The sequence below is a fragment of the Leiobunum rupestre genome, chromosome 2 (genome assembly GCF_980474605.1).
Source record: "Leiobunum rupestre chromosome 2, qqLeiRupe1.1.hap1, whole genome shotgun sequence".
In the NCBI taxonomy this organism is placed as follows: Eukaryota; Metazoa; Arthropoda; class Arachnida; order Opiliones; family Sclerosomatidae; genus Leiobunum; species Leiobunum rupestre.
The window spans coordinates 62,152,921-62,171,048 of record NC_143385.1 but is presented as its reverse complement, the minus strand read 5'-3'; the positions used below and the strand labels follow the sequence as shown (position 1 = coordinate 62,171,048).

At 39.0% G+C, this 18,128-nt stretch overlaps 1 protein-coding gene across 10 annotated transcripts in view; it reads right to left on the bottom strand.

The window, feature by feature from the left end:
- Positions 1 to 18,128, bottom strand: part of LOC149958651 (uncharacterized) — a 121,072-nt gene that overhangs the window by 75,705 nt on the left and 27,239 nt on the right. For 9 of the 10 annotated variants that reach the window (XM_090166002.1, XM_090166004.1, XM_090166006.1 and 6 more), the window contains exons 13-18: positions 11,927 to 12,011; positions 7,638 to 7,733; positions 7,470 to 7,551; positions 7,263 to 7,359; positions 5,900 to 6,355; positions 2,635 to 3,348 (exon numbers count right to left, since the gene is read on the bottom strand). In XM_090166002.1, the coding sequence (XP_090022128.1) occupies positions 2,635 to 3,348; positions 5,900 to 6,355; positions 7,263 to 7,359; positions 7,470 to 7,551; positions 7,638 to 7,733; positions 11,927 to 12,011 (1,530 nt within the window). The remainder of the gene's footprint in view (positions 1 to 2,634; positions 3,349 to 5,899; positions 6,356 to 7,262; positions 7,360 to 7,469; positions 7,552 to 7,637; positions 7,734 to 11,926; positions 12,012 to 18,128) is intronic. The other variant, XM_090166010.1, reaches the window with a different exon arrangement.

Sequence of the window (18,128 nt, the reverse complement as noted above, 5' to 3'; positions counted from 1 at the left end):
AAATGAATTAACTCTGCCTCCACGAGAAGCCTTAAAATTGCCCGGTAATATAAAAATATTCCGTATAATTTTAATTATTTATACCATAAGAGGATGATAATAATAATATTATTATCTTCTTATACTTAGTTTTAGTAACATTATATATTTTACCTTAAAATATATTATCGAACATTAACATTAGTATGTTCCTTAACATCGGTTTTTTACTAAGCCTTAACATGCCAAAAAAAGTTACCTGGTTAAAAGGAAACACTCGTTGCATACCGTACTGGAAAAGTAATACGTTTAGTTCTAAAGGAATTAGTTTTCATCTTTTTCCGAAAGATAATTTTATACGAAATGAATTAACTCTGCCTCCACGAGAAGCCTTAAAATTGCCCGGTAATATAAAAATATTCCGTATAATTTTAATTATTTATACCATAAGAGGATGATAATAATAATAATATTATCTTCTTATACTTAGTTTTAGTAACATTATATATTTTACCTTAAAATATATTATCGAACATTAACATTAGTATGTTCCTTAACATCGGTTTTTTACTAAGCCTTAACATGCCAAAAAAAGTTACCTGGTTAAAAGGAAACACTCGTTGCATACCGTACTGGAAAAGTAATACGTTTAGTTCTAAAGGAATTAGTTTTCATCTTTTTCCGAAAGATAATTTTATACGAAATGAATTAACTCTGCCTCCACGAGAAGCCTTAAAATTGCCCGGTAATATAAAAATATTCCGTATAATTTTAATTATTTATACCATAAGAGGATGATAATAATAATAATATTATCTTCTTATACTTAGTTTTAGTAACATTATATATTTTACCTTAAAATATATTATCGAACATTAACATTAGTATGTTCCTTATACCCGCGAGCCGGTTCTATGAGTTCGCCGAATTGGCATAACTTTTAAAAGTTCCACGAATTTTTATACGAGTTCTTAAAGTTCCCCGAAAGTCTTCAACAAGTTATTAAACAAATTAAACTTCCCTGAATTTTTAAGCAGTTCTGAAAATTTCCTGACCTGTGGCCACCAGCCCTGTTTAAAATTCGATTGTTCACTAAATCCATCGATTTATACAGGCATAGTAAATTTATGAGAAAGAATAACCTTTCAAATAAATGTCGAAAACGTAAGGAAATTTAAATTCAAGGGATTTCCAGACGAAAGCGTTAAACAGGCGGTGATAAATCTTTAATATTGTTTGACTTTCGCGAGAAATTCGTCTCCGACGTTGTAAAAGGACAGACATAAACCGGATTAATGTGGTTTTATAAGACTCGTTTATTTTTTTAGCGTATTTCTGGGCCAAAACTAGTTTTCTGAGTTGGATAAAATATTTCGCTGATATGAGGATTGGTACGAGATGAGCCCGCGTAAAGGATATAAATATAAATTTAATATGCAGATCACGAACCGGTGAAGGAAAAAATAAAATTTAGCCTAGGCTAGGCTAGACAGACGCTAATGGTTTTTGGTTGCTAGGGCCCGAAGATTATACTTGTATGTGGGGGCCATATAAACCCTTCGGTAAAAACGATGCGTGACTTTAAATCGACTTGATAATGTCGTTTGACAAAATATGAAGTTGTAGGGCAAACGTCAAACAGACTTTCGATTAAAATATTTGGGATCAACGTTGTACCAGAAGATTATTCTAAATAAGTCAGGGATTGGTCAACTATAACCTTGAATATATTAGTTCAATTCAGTGCCGGATTAAGGACCTCCACCACTGATGAAATTAATGGATTTTTCTCTGATTTGGTTTAAGAGAAAAACTTATCAGGCTTGTTGCTTTATTATTTGAAAAATCATTACTCTCGTGACATAAGCTCAGCTTCGAGACACGCAGGGTTCGTACAAAATTTCCGGATTAAATTCCGTGACATTTCCAGGTTTTCCCTGACCAAATTGCCAAATTTTATCTCACCATTTTTGTAGAATAAATGAATGGTGGGAGGTAAGAATATTTTCTTTTAAAAATTTATTTGGGTGAGTTTTTAGGGGTCATTTAAAAATGCCCTTATTTCTTGGGGCCATTTTAAAATTCCTTGACTTTTCCCTGACATTTTGGAATCATTTTCAAATTCCAAGACCTTTTGGAAACCTTTTAAAATTCCCTGACGTTTCCAGGTCATGTACGCTTTCCTTACATAAGCCCTCCATCAAAATGCGCCTAGGTCCCCACCTTCGGTAAATCCTGTACTGGTTAATCGTATAAGTTAAAATTTTTATTTACCATGGTTTAAAATATTAAGTTTTCAAAATACCGCTTGACGAGGGGTCTCGAACCCGAAAGCTTCGGAAACATGTAAATTTTAACTGTTTTTAATAAAATCAAAAATACCATGAAGTATCAGTCATGCTTTAAACAACTATTAAATTTATCTGTACTGGTTAAATTTTAAGCTACCAAAAATTATTGCCATCAAATTTGTGCAAAACAAGTAAAAAATACTGGTACAGGCAAAAATCATTCCAAAATAATCCCACTAAAATTGATAAAACGGTAAGGTTAGAAACTTAACTAAAGTTAAACGAATTGGGAAGAACCAAACTGAGGTTTGAAGGATTCAGAACAACGGACATGCCACATTCCTCAAAAATGAATCGAACCAACCTATGATTGGCGCGGCTCAACCCCGAGCGGGGAATCAAAATGGCGCGGCTTCCGGTTTGTTTGGCCGTCGTTCCACCTGGGCCAGAAGAGCTTCCGCCACTCAGGGTGCGAATGACGTACTGTTCTCCGCTGCTGCGATCCCGATACGTGGTGGCGGCCATCGGGTACCGGAAGGAGCTGGGCAAAGAGCTCTGCTTCTCCAGGAGGGCGCTAGGCGGCGCCGCTCTGCCGTCCAAATCGTGGCTGGACGAGAAGCGATTTTGCAACATTTTCTTCTTGGTCAGCGGTGTGGTGGTGCTGGCGAAGGTGGTCAGCGACTCGGCGCTTTTGGAAGACGCGGGCGGCGGGTATCGATAGGGGGGAGGGCGTGACCGCTGGCTCTCGTGGGGCCCGCTGGTCAGCAAAGGCTTGGAGCTGACGACGTGTACTCGGTTTAAGTGCAACTTGGTAAAGGTAGCCTCGACGGAGCGGCTTAAGCGCGGGTCGGCGAAACTGACCAACGGTAGGCTCAGAGAGTTGATGTAGTTCCGGTTCAGATCGCGAACGCTTCCGGTCGTCACTTCCGGTAATGTTTCGTTGTTCGTTTCGTCGAAACTACGGCTAAGTCGCCTCGTGGCGCAGTTCTTGTGGTGGGTGAAACGCGGCCTGTCTTCGTCGAAGTCCTCCTCGGGTAGTACGGACAGTTGCCGCAGCGACGGAGTGGCGCTGATGATGCTGCGCGTGATTGGAAAGGGGCGGGAAAACAGTTTGTTTAATTTGGATTCCCTTCGGAGGACACTGAATAGGGTAAATATTGAGGCTCCTGGTTTTTGGAGGCATGAATAATGGACGGTGTTGACGCGGGAACCCGCCCGGGTGGGACCATAAAGCCCCCCTCTTTGGTATCAATAGGTAATGACGTCAAAGATATAGATACTCCGTGTACCCTGCACCGGCTTGGGAATTCACGCTGCAAACCTCGACCGGGATGACTTAGGCGGCCTAATAGGAATTCAAGTTTTTCTCGACAGAAATGTGGCGTTTCTGAAGCAGCGTCAGCGCCGGGTGGACGTTTAACAGGGTTCGTGCGAATTTTCGGATTTAAAATCCCCGACTTATCCAGGTAAAATTCCTGGTAATTTTCATCTTTTCATAGTGAAACAATTTTTTTTTAAATATCACAAACTTACAAGGAGACGACCCGAGGTGTTACACACCGATTTCGTTCAAACTCGAGGGATTGGTAGACCTTCATTTAAAGGGAATATAACCTGCAAAGCAATCTTAATGGAAGACCCCTTCAATTTTTAAATTTTCCTGTACAGTGGCGGCAAACATTTTTAAAGCCAAAGGCAAGAGTGGCCGGTGCTGAAAACGTTGGTGTTCCACACCAAATACCTGAGGTTATATTCCCTTTAACTTGAAAAATCCTAAAGGGAATTTATTCAATGGGCGACGGTTTTGCCATGGCAACGAAAAATGTTTTTGACAACATAAAATGGAAATTTTTCCTATTTAAGCCATATCGGTTCATTTTCACCCATTTGATTCAAATTGATCAAAATGTGATCAATTTTGATTTTCTTCGTCAATTTTTAACAAATTTTTTATAATTTTGGAATTTTAAATTTTTTTCAATTTTTAAAAATTTTTCACAGGGGGGACCACCCCCTTGGAATCGATCTAAATCCCATGTTATTTTCAATGGGAAAATTTCCATTTATGTTGTCAAAAACATTTTTCGTTGCCATGGCAAAACCGTTGCTAATTGAATAAATTCCCTTTAGGATTTTTCAAGTTACATGAAGGTCTACCAATCCCTCGAGTTTGAACAAAATCAGTGTGTAACATCTCGGGTCGTCTCCTTGTTAGTTATATTTTAAAACAGCATACTGAGAGCGCTCTCGGGAAAAGGTGCCAGTCATAAGCGCGCGAGATAAAATACTTCATTTTTCGTCAACTATATAATGGGCATTTTCCGAGGGGCCGAACATTCAAAGAAATCCGAAATTCAGCCTGGATTTCTTCAAAATCAAAATCTTGAAATCCGGCAAGAAATCCAGAAATGCAACGCGAAATCCCGAAATACGGGACAAAAGTTAAGAAATCCTGTATTTCAAAATCCCGTGCACATTTTTGGTAAATGTGCAACCCCTCGGAATATTCTCTGCGATGCAAAGTTTGTCTAATAAAATACCTGACTTTTTACGATATTATTTAAATACCTGACTTTTTACGATATTATTTAAATACCTGCCTTTTTACGATATTATTTAAATACCTGACTTTTTACGATACTATTTAAATACGTGACTTATCCAGGTTACGCACGAACCCTGTTTTAAGACCCCTTACGAAACTGGGGTTCAAAACACTATTTTGGAAGCGACCCCAAAAATAAATTTGGCCTACTTTACCAAAAACCCCGAGTGGTTCCCTGCTTTGAAATAGTATTGAATACTACCCTCACCTTTATTACAAACCTATTTTTAAAATAAAGAGTTGCATCTCAAGTCACGCCATCTGAAGTTACACCTAGTTTCGGGGCTCGCCCACAAATAATTTCGCAGAGACGCGTCCGAAAAAACTCAGTTTATTAGTTAGTTCACGAACCGCTTTAAAAAAAAATAAGTCGTTCACGATGACCACGCCCATTCAAAAAAATAAGTCGATCACGATGACCACGCCCATTCAAAAAAATAAGTCGATCACGATGACCACGCCCATTCAAAAAAATAAGTCGATCACGATGACCACGCCCATTCAAAAAAATCAGTCGATCACGATGACCACGCCCATTCAAAAAAATAAGTCGATCACGATGACCACGCCCATTCAAAAAAATAAGTCGATCACGATGACCACGCCCATTCAAAAAAATAAGTCGATCACGATGACCACGCCCATTCAAAAAAAATCAGTCGATCACGATGACCACGCCCATTCAAAAAAATCAGTCGATCACGATGACCACGCCCATTCAAAAAAATCAGTTGTTCACGACACGCAGTGGCGTAGCTAAGGCGAGGCGAGCCACCCCGGGTTGTCACCCGTTTGGGCGTGACACCAGACCGTGTAAAAATAAAAACTTACACAAACTAGAGAATAGTAAGTAGCACACCATGATATCCGACCCGGATGTCACACACGCTAGCTACGCCACTGACGCCCATACTTAAAAATCAGTTGTTCACGACAAGCCCCAACCAACATGTTAAGAAAGGATAGCTTGAGAAATTCCACGTATCGAATTATTAAGAATTATAAAACAAGAAAATCAACTCACTTTTTGTTGTCATCTTCGGGAAATTCCAGCGGCGACTTGAAATCGGGCGTCTGGTCGTGGACGATCACCACATCTTCGGGAGCCAAGTTGGGGCTGGGACTATCGTCGAAATTGCCTTTCTTGATGGCGGTGACGTAACTCAAACTGCGATTGCGAAGGGCCAATGGCGACACTGTGATGGCGAGATCGTCCTCGCGATTGGTCGGGGGACTAGCGACGTCGCACGAGCCCGGGCTCTCGGCGGTGGGCGTGGTCTTCAAGGGCGTGAGCGACAACTTGGTTCCGAGTTCGCTGACCGGCGTTCGCGACAGTTCTTCGCTGGCCATTCGCGAGTTCTCCGTTTGCGTCGAGCGGTTAATGACTGACCAATGGCTGGGCAAGTTCGGGCACGATTTCGTTAGCCAGCGAGCCTTGTGCAGAGGAGTTGACCTTTGGCTTGGAGAGTAGCTGGGATGGCTACAAATAATCAAAAAGTATGTCCAGTTACTAAACCAAAAAACTATTTACGAAATTCAATGTGCAAATCGAAAACGATTGGATTTCAAAAGAAAACCAATGTTTACTTTCAAATAGTACCTACTCAGCTATTTCTACTAATCAAAACCACTAATTTTCAAAGACTAAATAACAATTCACAGACCCCAATCCACATTCGAGTCCTAAACCCCAACCCACATTCGAGTCCTAAACCCCAACCCACATTCGAGTCCTAAACCCCAACCCACATTCGAGTCCTAGACCCCAACCCACATTCGAGTCCTAGACCCCAACCCACATTCGAGTCCTAGACCCCAACCCACATTCGAGTCCTAGACCCCAACCCACATTCGAGTCCTAGACCCCAACCCACATTCGAGTCCTAGACCCCAACCCACATTCGAGTCCTAGACCCCAACCCACATTCGAGTCCTAGACCCCAACCCACATTCGAGTCCTAGACCCTTGATACCAATTTTGATACACTAGCATGAATAAACTTCGAGTCATTAGCCCTTCAACCTGGTCTCTGGTACATTATTTACATCCCTCTACTTGTTATTGGTCAAATCAGGTGGGCCCAAAGCTATTTAGTCCTAAACTGTGACGATGAACACTTTTTTAATTGAAACCAACTTTGTATCTATAATGGTTCTCGAGATAAATTTTAAATGACCTTGAAGACATGGTTCAAGGTCATGGAAATTTGTTGTCAAGCGACCCTTGCACGTTCTGTGTGTCCTGAAAATTCTTGAGATATTGGCCTCTGTATCGGTTTTGAGTTAACACCCTGTATAATGTATAACTACACGGTAACGAAACCCGAGTCGAAATAGGCATGGAAGCCCTAAAATAAAAGTAAAAAAACCGACGGTCAATCACTTACCGAACGTGTTCCCTTGACCAAAACGATTTATTGTGTCCGGTCTCGCTGCTGGTCAGTAAATCGCCACTCAAGCGTTGAAAACTACCGGCCAGTTCGCCTATTACGTTAAGAGAACGAGAATCAAAAAATAAATCCTGACCAGTTTTTGGAAGGAAGGAAAGAAATAATAAAAAGTTCTCGATTTGTCCACCAGATGACAGCGCTCACTTTTGGCCCGTTGTTCGCCGTCTTTCTCGATAATGAACGAGTTGAGCGACGCGATGCCGGCTGGTAGTTTCTGACCTCGGGACTAGAATGGATTGAGTAGGCCGCGAAGTGTTAGTAACAACTTATAAAACAGAGCCTACGCTACGCGTTGGAGGTTGCTGCGCTTACCAGATACGATACGATGGCTTGCGTTTTGCGTATTTGGGAACGCAGCACTTTCAATTCCCCATTTATTCGCTCCTTTAAGGATTCGTCCACGCCACCCTGCGGAGGAAATGATAATTATTATTAATCGTCTTTACGAGGAGTAAATGGACGCTGTCGAAATTAAGGAAAAAGCTAATCGAGAGGTTTAGTCCTCGAGTTAGACGTTTAAAAGGGAACTTCAGGAAGCTACGACAACGCTGACAAAGTTAGGTCGTCAAAACGTCAAAATACTGCTAAAACCAAGACGTGCCCGTACATATGTAAGGAGCTGTTGGCTCGCGTGGCGTGAAGGGCTTGGCCACCACCCCCCTACGCATTGTAACCCGGACACCTGAATTAATGGCTTTAAAAGTCGCTTGTTGACTTGTGTTAGCTTAGCTGAATATGATAATTATTATTATTAGTTGCTTAACCTCTAATTTCGGTAGTTGCGTTGCGTACCTTTTTAGGCTCGTCGAGAACGGGCCCGGGGCCCCAGTAAAAACCAATTCTAGCCCCTCAAGTAGGCCATTAATGCTGGAGACAGCTTTCAGGAAAAACCTCGGGAGTTGGATACCAAGCTGAACACAAGCGGGCCCGCGCCACAGTAAAACTAATTAGGACCCCACAAGTAGGCCTTTAACAGGGCTGCCACAGATTTTACACAATCAAATTCCCTGATTTTTCCAGGTTTATCCTGGACATCTCCGGAGATTTTCCCTGACTTATTTTGTGCGAAGATTTTGTATTTTTTTAACCTATATTTTAGAAAAAGTTCCTATTTGCAACCGAAATTAAATTCCGAAATTTCCCAGATTTTTAGATTAATTTTTCAAATTCCCCGACATTTCCCAGATTTTTAGATTAATTTTTCAAATTCCCTGACATTTCCCTGATTTTTAGATTAATTTTTTTAATTCCCTGACATTTCCCTGATTTTTAGATTAATTTTTCAAATTCCCTGACATTTCCCTGATTTTTAGATTAATTTTTTTAATTCCCTGACATTTCCCTGATTTTTAGATAAATTTTTCAAATTCCCTGACATTTAGATTAATTTTTTAAATTCCCTGACACTTCCCTGATTTTTATAGTATACCCATATTCAAACTCCCCGACTTTTCCAGGAATTCCAGGTTTTCCAGGTACCGTGGCAACTCTGCATTAATACTTGAGACAGCAATAGGCTTTCAGGGAGAAACTCGGGAGATGGATACCAAGCTGAACAGGAGCGGGCCCAACAAGAGATTCATTATTGTAGGATGTAATTATTGGTTAGAGGCCCCACAATAGAGGTATTATTACTGTAGACAGCCATACGTTTTAAGGAAAAGGTCACCTAGCTCGTGAAAACACGGGCCCTGGTAATTTGTACCCCCCCCCCCCTTTAGCGGGCCCGTAAATGTTTACCCCACTCCCTTTCATTTAAATCAGCTTTTCGACAGAATAGGAAAAGAACCAATAGAAAAATGGTCAGTCCAACGCCATTTTGTTTCTACGTCTGCTGCAATGACCAAATAAAGTGGGTGACGTCATCGGACGAGGGTTTAAAGCCCGGATAAGAAGGTTATATAAAATTCAGGGATGGATTCTTGGAATTGGGGTCAGCCGTAAAGCCTTAAAATAGTTTTTTTTTGTGCCGATGCAGATTGATACTTCAATTTAAAAATATCTTTGGAAAAAAAACCCAGTCTTGCGCAATTGGGATGGCATACTTTCAGAAATTGATCGAATGAATTTTCAACTTTTTTAAATCCATTTAAAAAGAAAGCAATGTTTACTAGTATTGAAGCAAAAATGTGTTTGGAACAATACTGAATAAATTCCAAGTTATTTAACTTTATCCCAAGAGCTAACAGAAGCCTCCGATGAAAAGTAAAACTATACGTATTCATAATGATTTTTCAAAAACTTACGCGTCGTTAGTACTTGGTGAAATTCCTAAAGTTATAACATCAGGAAAATTATTAATTGGTGCCTATTCCAGGGCTAGAGGTCGGCGTTTGAATAAGAAATTATACGATTGTTTATATTTATCCATAACCGATAATTATTCAGAGATATTCGAAAAAAATGATTAATTTTACATGTTAAATCGTTGTTTAATCGTATAATTTATTCGTATAAAACAAATAATACAATTTTAATGATTAATTGAAATTTTTGCGGTTAATTTATTTGTTCCGCCGACCTCTATCCAGGGCCCCGGCCCCCACTCAAATCTCGAAATTTATTATAGAAAAAATACGATTATATTTCTAAAAATGATTTTCACTTAAAAATAGAAACTATTTAACCATTTAATCACCAAAATAAACTAGTAGCTAACCATGTTAACAATAACAAAAGTATAGACTAGAACGACTTGGTATAGGAATTTATCCCTTAACTAAATCTAGCAATTTCACTGAAAATTGCGAGTGAAATGGGCAAAATATCCAAATTGAACGATTTTACAGGACATTTTGGGGATTTGTCTCAAAATATAGAATTTGATAGTGAGTACCAATTAGGACGTACTATGGTGGATTATAACATTTCATGCTCATGCACATGTATTTGTAACGCTCTTCCTCTCAATAAATGAACACATTTTTTGGTAGAAGTGCAGATTTTTAAATCAAATTACCACTCCTCTAGTTACTAGCTGCCCAATCTTTAATAATAATATATAGTAATAATAATAATTATTATAATTATAATAAATAGTAATAATAATAATTATTATAATTATAATAAATAGTAATAATAATAATTATTATAATTATAATAAATAGTAATAATAATAAAAATATAATAATAATAATAATAATCAAGTAGACTAATACCCAAAGCACAACCTTCGGCCCAAGTCAGCTAGCAACAATGCCCTTAATTCAGGTAAAATACCTAGGAGGGTGGTGGCCAGCCAACAGCTCCCCGCACTCACTATTACCGTTCATTGCTACAAGTTTTCATGGAAAGGGTAAACCGATCTGTGGGGAGCTAGCTCGCAAACTCAACGCGGAAGGAGCTGTTCCGAGTTTTCCCCTAGTGCGAGACGAAAGTGTCATCTTCGCAAACTACCTAATAGGTTGTATCTTTTCGCTTGTTCCGGGATTTCGGAGTAGGGTAGAAGAGTAAGGTTATGACGTTGTTTTACTCCGATTCTGTGCTGGCGATTAGTTTGAGTCGGAGTAAAAACGTTCTTCCAAAATGGCTGCCTGTGGTATTCTAGAAGATAATTTCTGGCTAGCAGACAACAAAATCCGATTTACTCCTTTACACCTCCTTTTCAGAAGGGGTTAAAATAGTAGCCCTAATGCTCCGGAACAAGCGAATAGTTTATGGGCCGGAGTAATTATCATCCCCGGAACAGGCGAATAAAACGTTTCAGGGTAAAAAGAGCACACTTTTAGTCCGAGAACAGGCGAAAAGAAACCACCTAATACAGTTCGATATCCACGGTGGAAATTAAAACAAATACGTGACTACAGGGTTTGTACGATAATTTCTGATCTAAACTCCCTGACCAATTTTTGACTATATTCCTGACCTTTTTGGTTATATTTTTCTTTACTATTTTAGGTAAAAATTCTTTGTTAATGTGTAGTTTGGTTGACCAACTAAAATCCCTGACTTATCCCTGACTTTCCACGAAATTATTTAAATCCCTGACTTATCCCTGACTTTCCACGAAATTATTTAAATCCCTGACTTATCCCTGACTTTCCACGAAATTATTTAAATCCCTGACTTATCCCTGACATTTTTCCTTCATTTTACAGATCCCTGACTTATCCAGGTTTTCCAGGATATCCAGGTTCTGTACGAACCCTGGACTACTACCTTGCTAATCACGTGACTACTACCTTGCTAATCACGTGACTACTACCTTGCTAATCACGTGACTACTACCTTGCTAATCACGTGACTACTACCTTGCTAATCACGTGACTACTACCTTGCTAATCACGTGACTACTACCTTGCTAATCACGTGACTACTACCTTGCTAATCACGTGACTACTACCTTGCTAATCACGTGACTACTACCTTGCTAATCACGTGACTACTACCTTGCTAATCACGTGACTACTACCTTGCTAATCACGTGACTACTACCTTGCTAATCACGTGACTACTACCTTGCTAATCACGTGACTACTACCTTGCTAATCACGTGACTACTACCTTGCTAATCACGTGACGACTTTCTATACTATCGCGCGACCTACCGTGCTAGGGTTTCACTTTCCCTTTAAGCGTCAAAATACGAAAGAGAGACTTACGGCATGGCTGGCTGGCGGAGGTTCGTTGATGATCCCGTTGGCGTCCGGGTACGGCTGGTAGGTCGGCGTGGATTCGGTGGTGATACTGAAAGAAACGAGAGTGTCTCAATCCTTTGGCTCTCAAATCTCGGCATCTGAGATATCACGACGGCGACGCGCTTCGCTGAATTCTATTACGCCTAATAATGTTCTTTTTACGTAATCTCGCCTTCAACCGGCTGGAACGGACCCAATACCGCTATTCGACGATGGCGGAGGTCGTTCCCGTTTCACGCCATTCGCCCCGAAGGAGCGCCGATGGGCAACGCCTGAGCCTCATTGCGATATGTTAGGAATAGTGAGCGGAACTGAGCGGTAAATTGTTTTCTTAAAAGAGAGCTCAGAGCGCCAATTTTGTGGTTGTAAGGTTCGTAGAAAATTTTCGGGACTCTAACAGGTTTTCTCTGACCATTTTTGTTGAATAAATGAATGTTTTGAGGTAAAACTTGCAACATGTTTCATCTTTCAAAAAATTTATTTGCCTGATTTTTGGGAACCATTATAAAATTACCCGACTTCTGGGAACCATTATAAAATTACCCGACTTCTGGGAACCATTATAAAATTACCCGACTTCTGGGAACCATTATAAAATTACCCGACTTCTGGGAACCATTATAAAATTACCCGACTTCTGGGAACCATTATAAAATTACCCGACGTTTGGGAACCATTATAAAATACCCGACTTTTGGGAAACATAAAATTACCCGACCTTTGGGAACCATTATAAAATTACCCGACATTTGGGAACAATTATAAAATTTCCCGACGTTTCGAAACCATTATAAAATTTCCCGACGTTTCGAAACCATTATAAAATTACCCGACATTTGGGAACAATTATAAAATTTCCCGACGTTTCGAAACCATTATAAAATTACCCGACATTTGGGAACAATTATAAAATTTCCCGACGTTTCGAAACCATTATAAAATTTCCCGACGTTTCGAAACCATTATAAAATTACCCGACGTTTCGAAACCATTATAAAATTACCCGACGTTTCGAAACCATTATAAAATTACCCGACGTTTCGAAACCATTATAAAATTACCCGACGTTTCGGAACAATTATAAAATTACCCGACGTTTCGGAACAATTATAAAATTACCCGACGTTTCGGAACAATTATAAAATTACCCGACGTTTCGAAACCATTATAAAATTACCCGACGTTTCGAAACCATTATAAAATTACCCGACGTTTGGGAACCATTATAAAATTACCCGACGTTTGGGAACCATTATAAAATTACCCGACGTTTGGGAACCATTATAAAATTACCCGACGTTTGGGAACCATTATAAAATTACCCGACGTTTCGGAACAATTATAAAATTACCCGACGTTTCGGAACAATTATAAAATTACCCGACGTTTCGGAACAATTATAAAATTACCCGACGTTTCGGAACAATTATAAAATTACCCGACGTTTCGGAACAATTATAAAATTACCCGACGTTTCGAAACCATTATAAAATTACCCGACGTTTCGAAACCATTATAAAATTACCCGACGTTTCGGAACAATTATAAAATTACCCGACTTTTCGGAACAATTATAAAATTACCCGACCTTTGGGAACCATTATAAAATTACCCGACCTTTGGGAACCATTATAAAATTACCCGACGTTTGGGAACCATTATAAAATTACCCGACGTTTCGAAACCATTATAAAATTACCCGACGGTTCGAAACCATTATAAAATTACCCGACGTTTCGAAACCATTATAAAATTACCCGACGTTTCGAAACCATTATAAAATTTCCCGACGTTTCGAAACCATTATAAAATTACCCGACGTTTCGAAACCATTATAAAATTACCCGACGTTTCGAAACCATTATAAAATTACCCGACGTTTCGAAACCATTATAAAATTACCCGACGTTTCGGAACAATTATAAAATTACCCGACGTTTCGGAACAATTATAAAATTACCCGACGTTTCGAAACCATTATAAAATTACCCGACGTTTCGAAACCATTATAAAATTACCCGACGTTTCGAAACCATTATAAAATTACCCGACGTTTCGGAACAATTATAAAATTACCCGACTTCTGGGAACCATTATAAAATTACCCGACTTCTGGGAACCATTATAAAATTACCCGACTTCTGGGAACCATTATAAAATTACCCGACTTCTGGGAACCATTATAAAATTACCCGACGTTTGGGAACCATTATAAAATTACCCGACGTTTGGGAACCATTATAAAATTACCCGACGTTTGGGAACCATTATAAAATTACCCGACGTTTCGGAACAATTATAAAATTACCCGACGTTTCGGAACAATTATAAAATTACCCGACGTTTCGGAACAATTATAAAATTACCCGACGTTTCGGAACAATTATAAAATTACCCGACGTTACGGAACAATTATAAAATTACCCGACGTTACGGAACAATTATAAAATTACCCGACGTTACGGAACAATTATAAAATTACCTGACTTTTCCAGGTTTTCCCTTGGTTGGCATAATATTTTCAGATTAAAATTCACTAATTTTACCGTGACCATTTTTTTGAGATTTTTAATGTTCTTTTTAAGGCCAAAATTGGACCATTTTTAAACTTTATATTTCAACTTTTAACCGAAGTTAATAATTTTTTTTAACTTTATTTTATTATATAGGTTACTTTTTAACAGAAAACAACCTTTCTTATTGCAACGTTTAACAAATTTGTCGCAGAACTAAAGTAATACTTTACAAACCTTCCCAAGATAAAATTGAATTCCCTGATTTCCCCTCCACTCGACTTTTCCTGATTTCCCTAGCCTGTGGCAACCCTGGATTGGCACCTTCCAAACGAACACCCCTTATCTCTTAACATGAGGGTCAAAAGAGAGCGTCGAAGATTCACAAAAGAGCAGCGCTTTTTTCCACTCTCAAATATGCGCCAAAAGAACAGCGCTTATTTACCAATCTCAAACATGCGCCAAAAGAGTAGCGCTTTTTTTCCAATTTCAAATATGCGCCAAAAGTGTAGCGCTTATTTACCAATCTCAAAAAAAGCGCTAAAATAGAGGAGCGATTATTATAAAATAAAAAATGAGTGTCTAAATGGAGCGCTTACTTCCGAATCTCAAATGAGCATCAAAATAAAGGCACTCTAATTTCCCAATCTCAAACGAGCTCAATAAGAGAAGCTCAAAGGAGCGTGTAAATTAAGCGTCCATTTTAACCTCTCAAATGAACGCGAAAAGAGAGGAACGCCAGTTATGCCTCTCAAATGAGCGTGAGTCGATAACAAGCGAGGTGGTTCGTGAGCTGAGCATCTCTTAGAGTAGAATGCCCACCACTGCCTGCAGGTACGAACACAAGCTAGCAAGACCGCTTTAGGGCATAGTTTTTTCCCGTCGCGATCACGGTATTAAACTCCACGTACTGTTATTTTGTCTTTTTTTTTCAAAGGGAAAAATTCGAAACTCAAGGTGCCAACCGCGATAAAGAGCACAGGTGAGGGGGTTCCCATTCTTCAAAGGGAGGGGGGGTTGTTAAAAGGGAGGTGCAGCCTATTTGGAGAGCCACTGCGGTTTAGGATGGAATTTTTATCACTTTATAGGTCAAAATATTTGAATGAGTATTTCTAGGATTTGAAAAAGGACATTATGAGGGTTCAGTCAAAAAGGTGCCATGAAGAGGGTTCAGTCAAAAAGGTGCCATGAAGAGGGTTCAGTCAAAAAGGTGCCACGAAGAGGGTTCAGTCAAAAAGGTGCCACGAAGAGGGTTCAGTCAAAAAGGTGCCACGAAGAGGGTTCAGTCAAAAAGGTGCCACGAAGAGGGTTCAGTCAAAAAGGTGCCACGAAGAGGGTTCAGTCAAAAAGGTGCCACGAAGAGGGTTAAGTCAAAAAGGTGCCATGAAGAGGGTTCAGTCAAAAAGGTGCCATGAAGAGGGTTCAGTCAAAAAGGTGCCATGAAGAGGGTTCAGTCAAAAAGGTGCCATGAAGAGGGTTCAGTCAAAAAGGTGCCATGAAGAGGGTTAAGTCAAAAAGGTGCCATGAAGAGGGTTCAGTCAAAAATGTGCCATGAGGAGGGTTAAGTCAAAAATGTGCCATTAGGAGGGTTAAGTCAAAAATGTGCCATTAGGAGGGTTAAGTCAAAAATGTGCCATTAGGAGGGTTAAGTCAAAAATGTGCCATTAGGAGGGTTAAGTCAAAAATGTGCCATTAGGAGGGTTAAGTCAAAATGTCGTTATCACAGTAAAGTGTAAAAGAAAAATCTAAAACGTCGTTTATAAGGGTAAAGTAATACGAGTCGTTATCAGCGTTAAGTGTTAAATAGGGTAAGGTCTGAAGGGGTCATTTTCAGAAGTGTAAGTGACATCAGTGTAAAGATAAAATCATTTCAAGAGCAAATTGTAAAGTCGATTATCAGAGGAAAGCGAAAAGGCAACTAAATTTCGAAGTAAAATGTCAAAATTGTCACTTTCAGACTGAAGTAACCCGGCCACCTGTTTAAGGCAATAGAAGTCACTAGATGACTTGGGCCTAAGCTGATTATTAAAACAAGGGAAACACCTTCAGACTAAAGTCTAAAACAAGGGAAACACCTTCAGACTAAAGTCTAAAACAAGGGAAACACCTTCAGACTAAAGTCTAAAACAAGGGAAACACCTTCAGACTAAAGTCTAAAACAAGGGAAACACCTTCAGACTAAAGTCTAAAACAAGGGAAACACCTTCAGACTAAAGTCTAAAACAAGGGAAACACCTTCAGACTAAAGTCTAAAACAAGGGAAACACCTTCAGACTAAAGTCTAAAACAAGGGAAACACCTTCAGACTAAAGTCTAAAACAAGGGAAACACCTTCAGACTAAAGTCTAAAACAAGGGAAACACCTTCAGACTGAAGTCTAAAACAAGGGAAACACCTTCAGACTGAAGTCTAAAACCAGGGAAACACCTTCAGACCAATAAAAGAAAAATCAGGGTACTAAGATACTAATAGCAACAACAGCTCAGACAATCGCAATTACCTGACAGTTTGATTCTTAATGCGGTTATGTTTAGAACACAGAGAGACGCAACTGCCCATTTTGGGGTCGAAAGAAGGTCGAGTCGCTCCGTACCGACCAATCACATAGCGGAAAACGACTGACGTAGCCGTGACGTCACGTGACCGGGCACGACCCCAACACGAAAGTCACGTTTCGAGTCATTTCGGGCGCTACATCTCGAGCGTGTCACTCCCAGCGGACACAGGTGGCAAATTAGCGGCTTGGCGCGGTTGGTATCGCGTGCAGGAATCCTTCGCATAGCGGGGACACTGGCTCAATTAAGGCGACGGGCTAGTTGATAATTAAGGACATTTCCAATTAGGACTACGAAGCCAATCATTATAAATAGACATTTAATTGGCTCGTCAACGTCAACCAGATTACTATTTAGGATTAAATTTTTTGGACCAATTTTAATACGTCAATCTAACATTTCTAGAAATCGACAATGCCATAATAATCGTCAATTTTAAGTTAAGAGATTATCTAAAATAATTCATAATTTCCGACCAGTCAATCTTTCTAATATAATTGATAAGACACCCAATTAATTATTAATTTAGTTTACTTAAATAAATAAACTTCAATTTACTTTATTTTAACTAAAAATCCATAAAAAATCGATAAATTGTCTAACTATTTAGACCAAATTGTGTAATTATTATCTATTCGCGAAAAAACAGAAAATTTTAAAAGTAAAGGTTTATCTACTATATTATCTTGGTAGATTGGTGAAGATCATATATTCGAAACGGGCATTTCTGAATAAATATGATTTCTTAACCACTTGTCAACATTTGGTCGGAAATATTCTTCTTTAAATTAAAAACAAAGAAAAAAACAAGAATTGAATGTCAAAAAAATTTCGCCATAAATCATAATTTAAAACAAAAAATATTTTACCTAAAAAATTAGAACTTTAATAAATAAATTTAACTGGCAATAAACACAAACCTACCAGTTCGAAATTTGGCCAAAAAAACTAATGACATTAGAATAACCAAACCAAATAACCGCACCAAAACAAAACCGCCGAGTATTCAAAAAATAAGTAAATAAAAAAAACTAGAAATCACTAAGCCTTGTTCGGGAAAATATGGATATATATTTGAGAGAATTGATAGAAACGCTT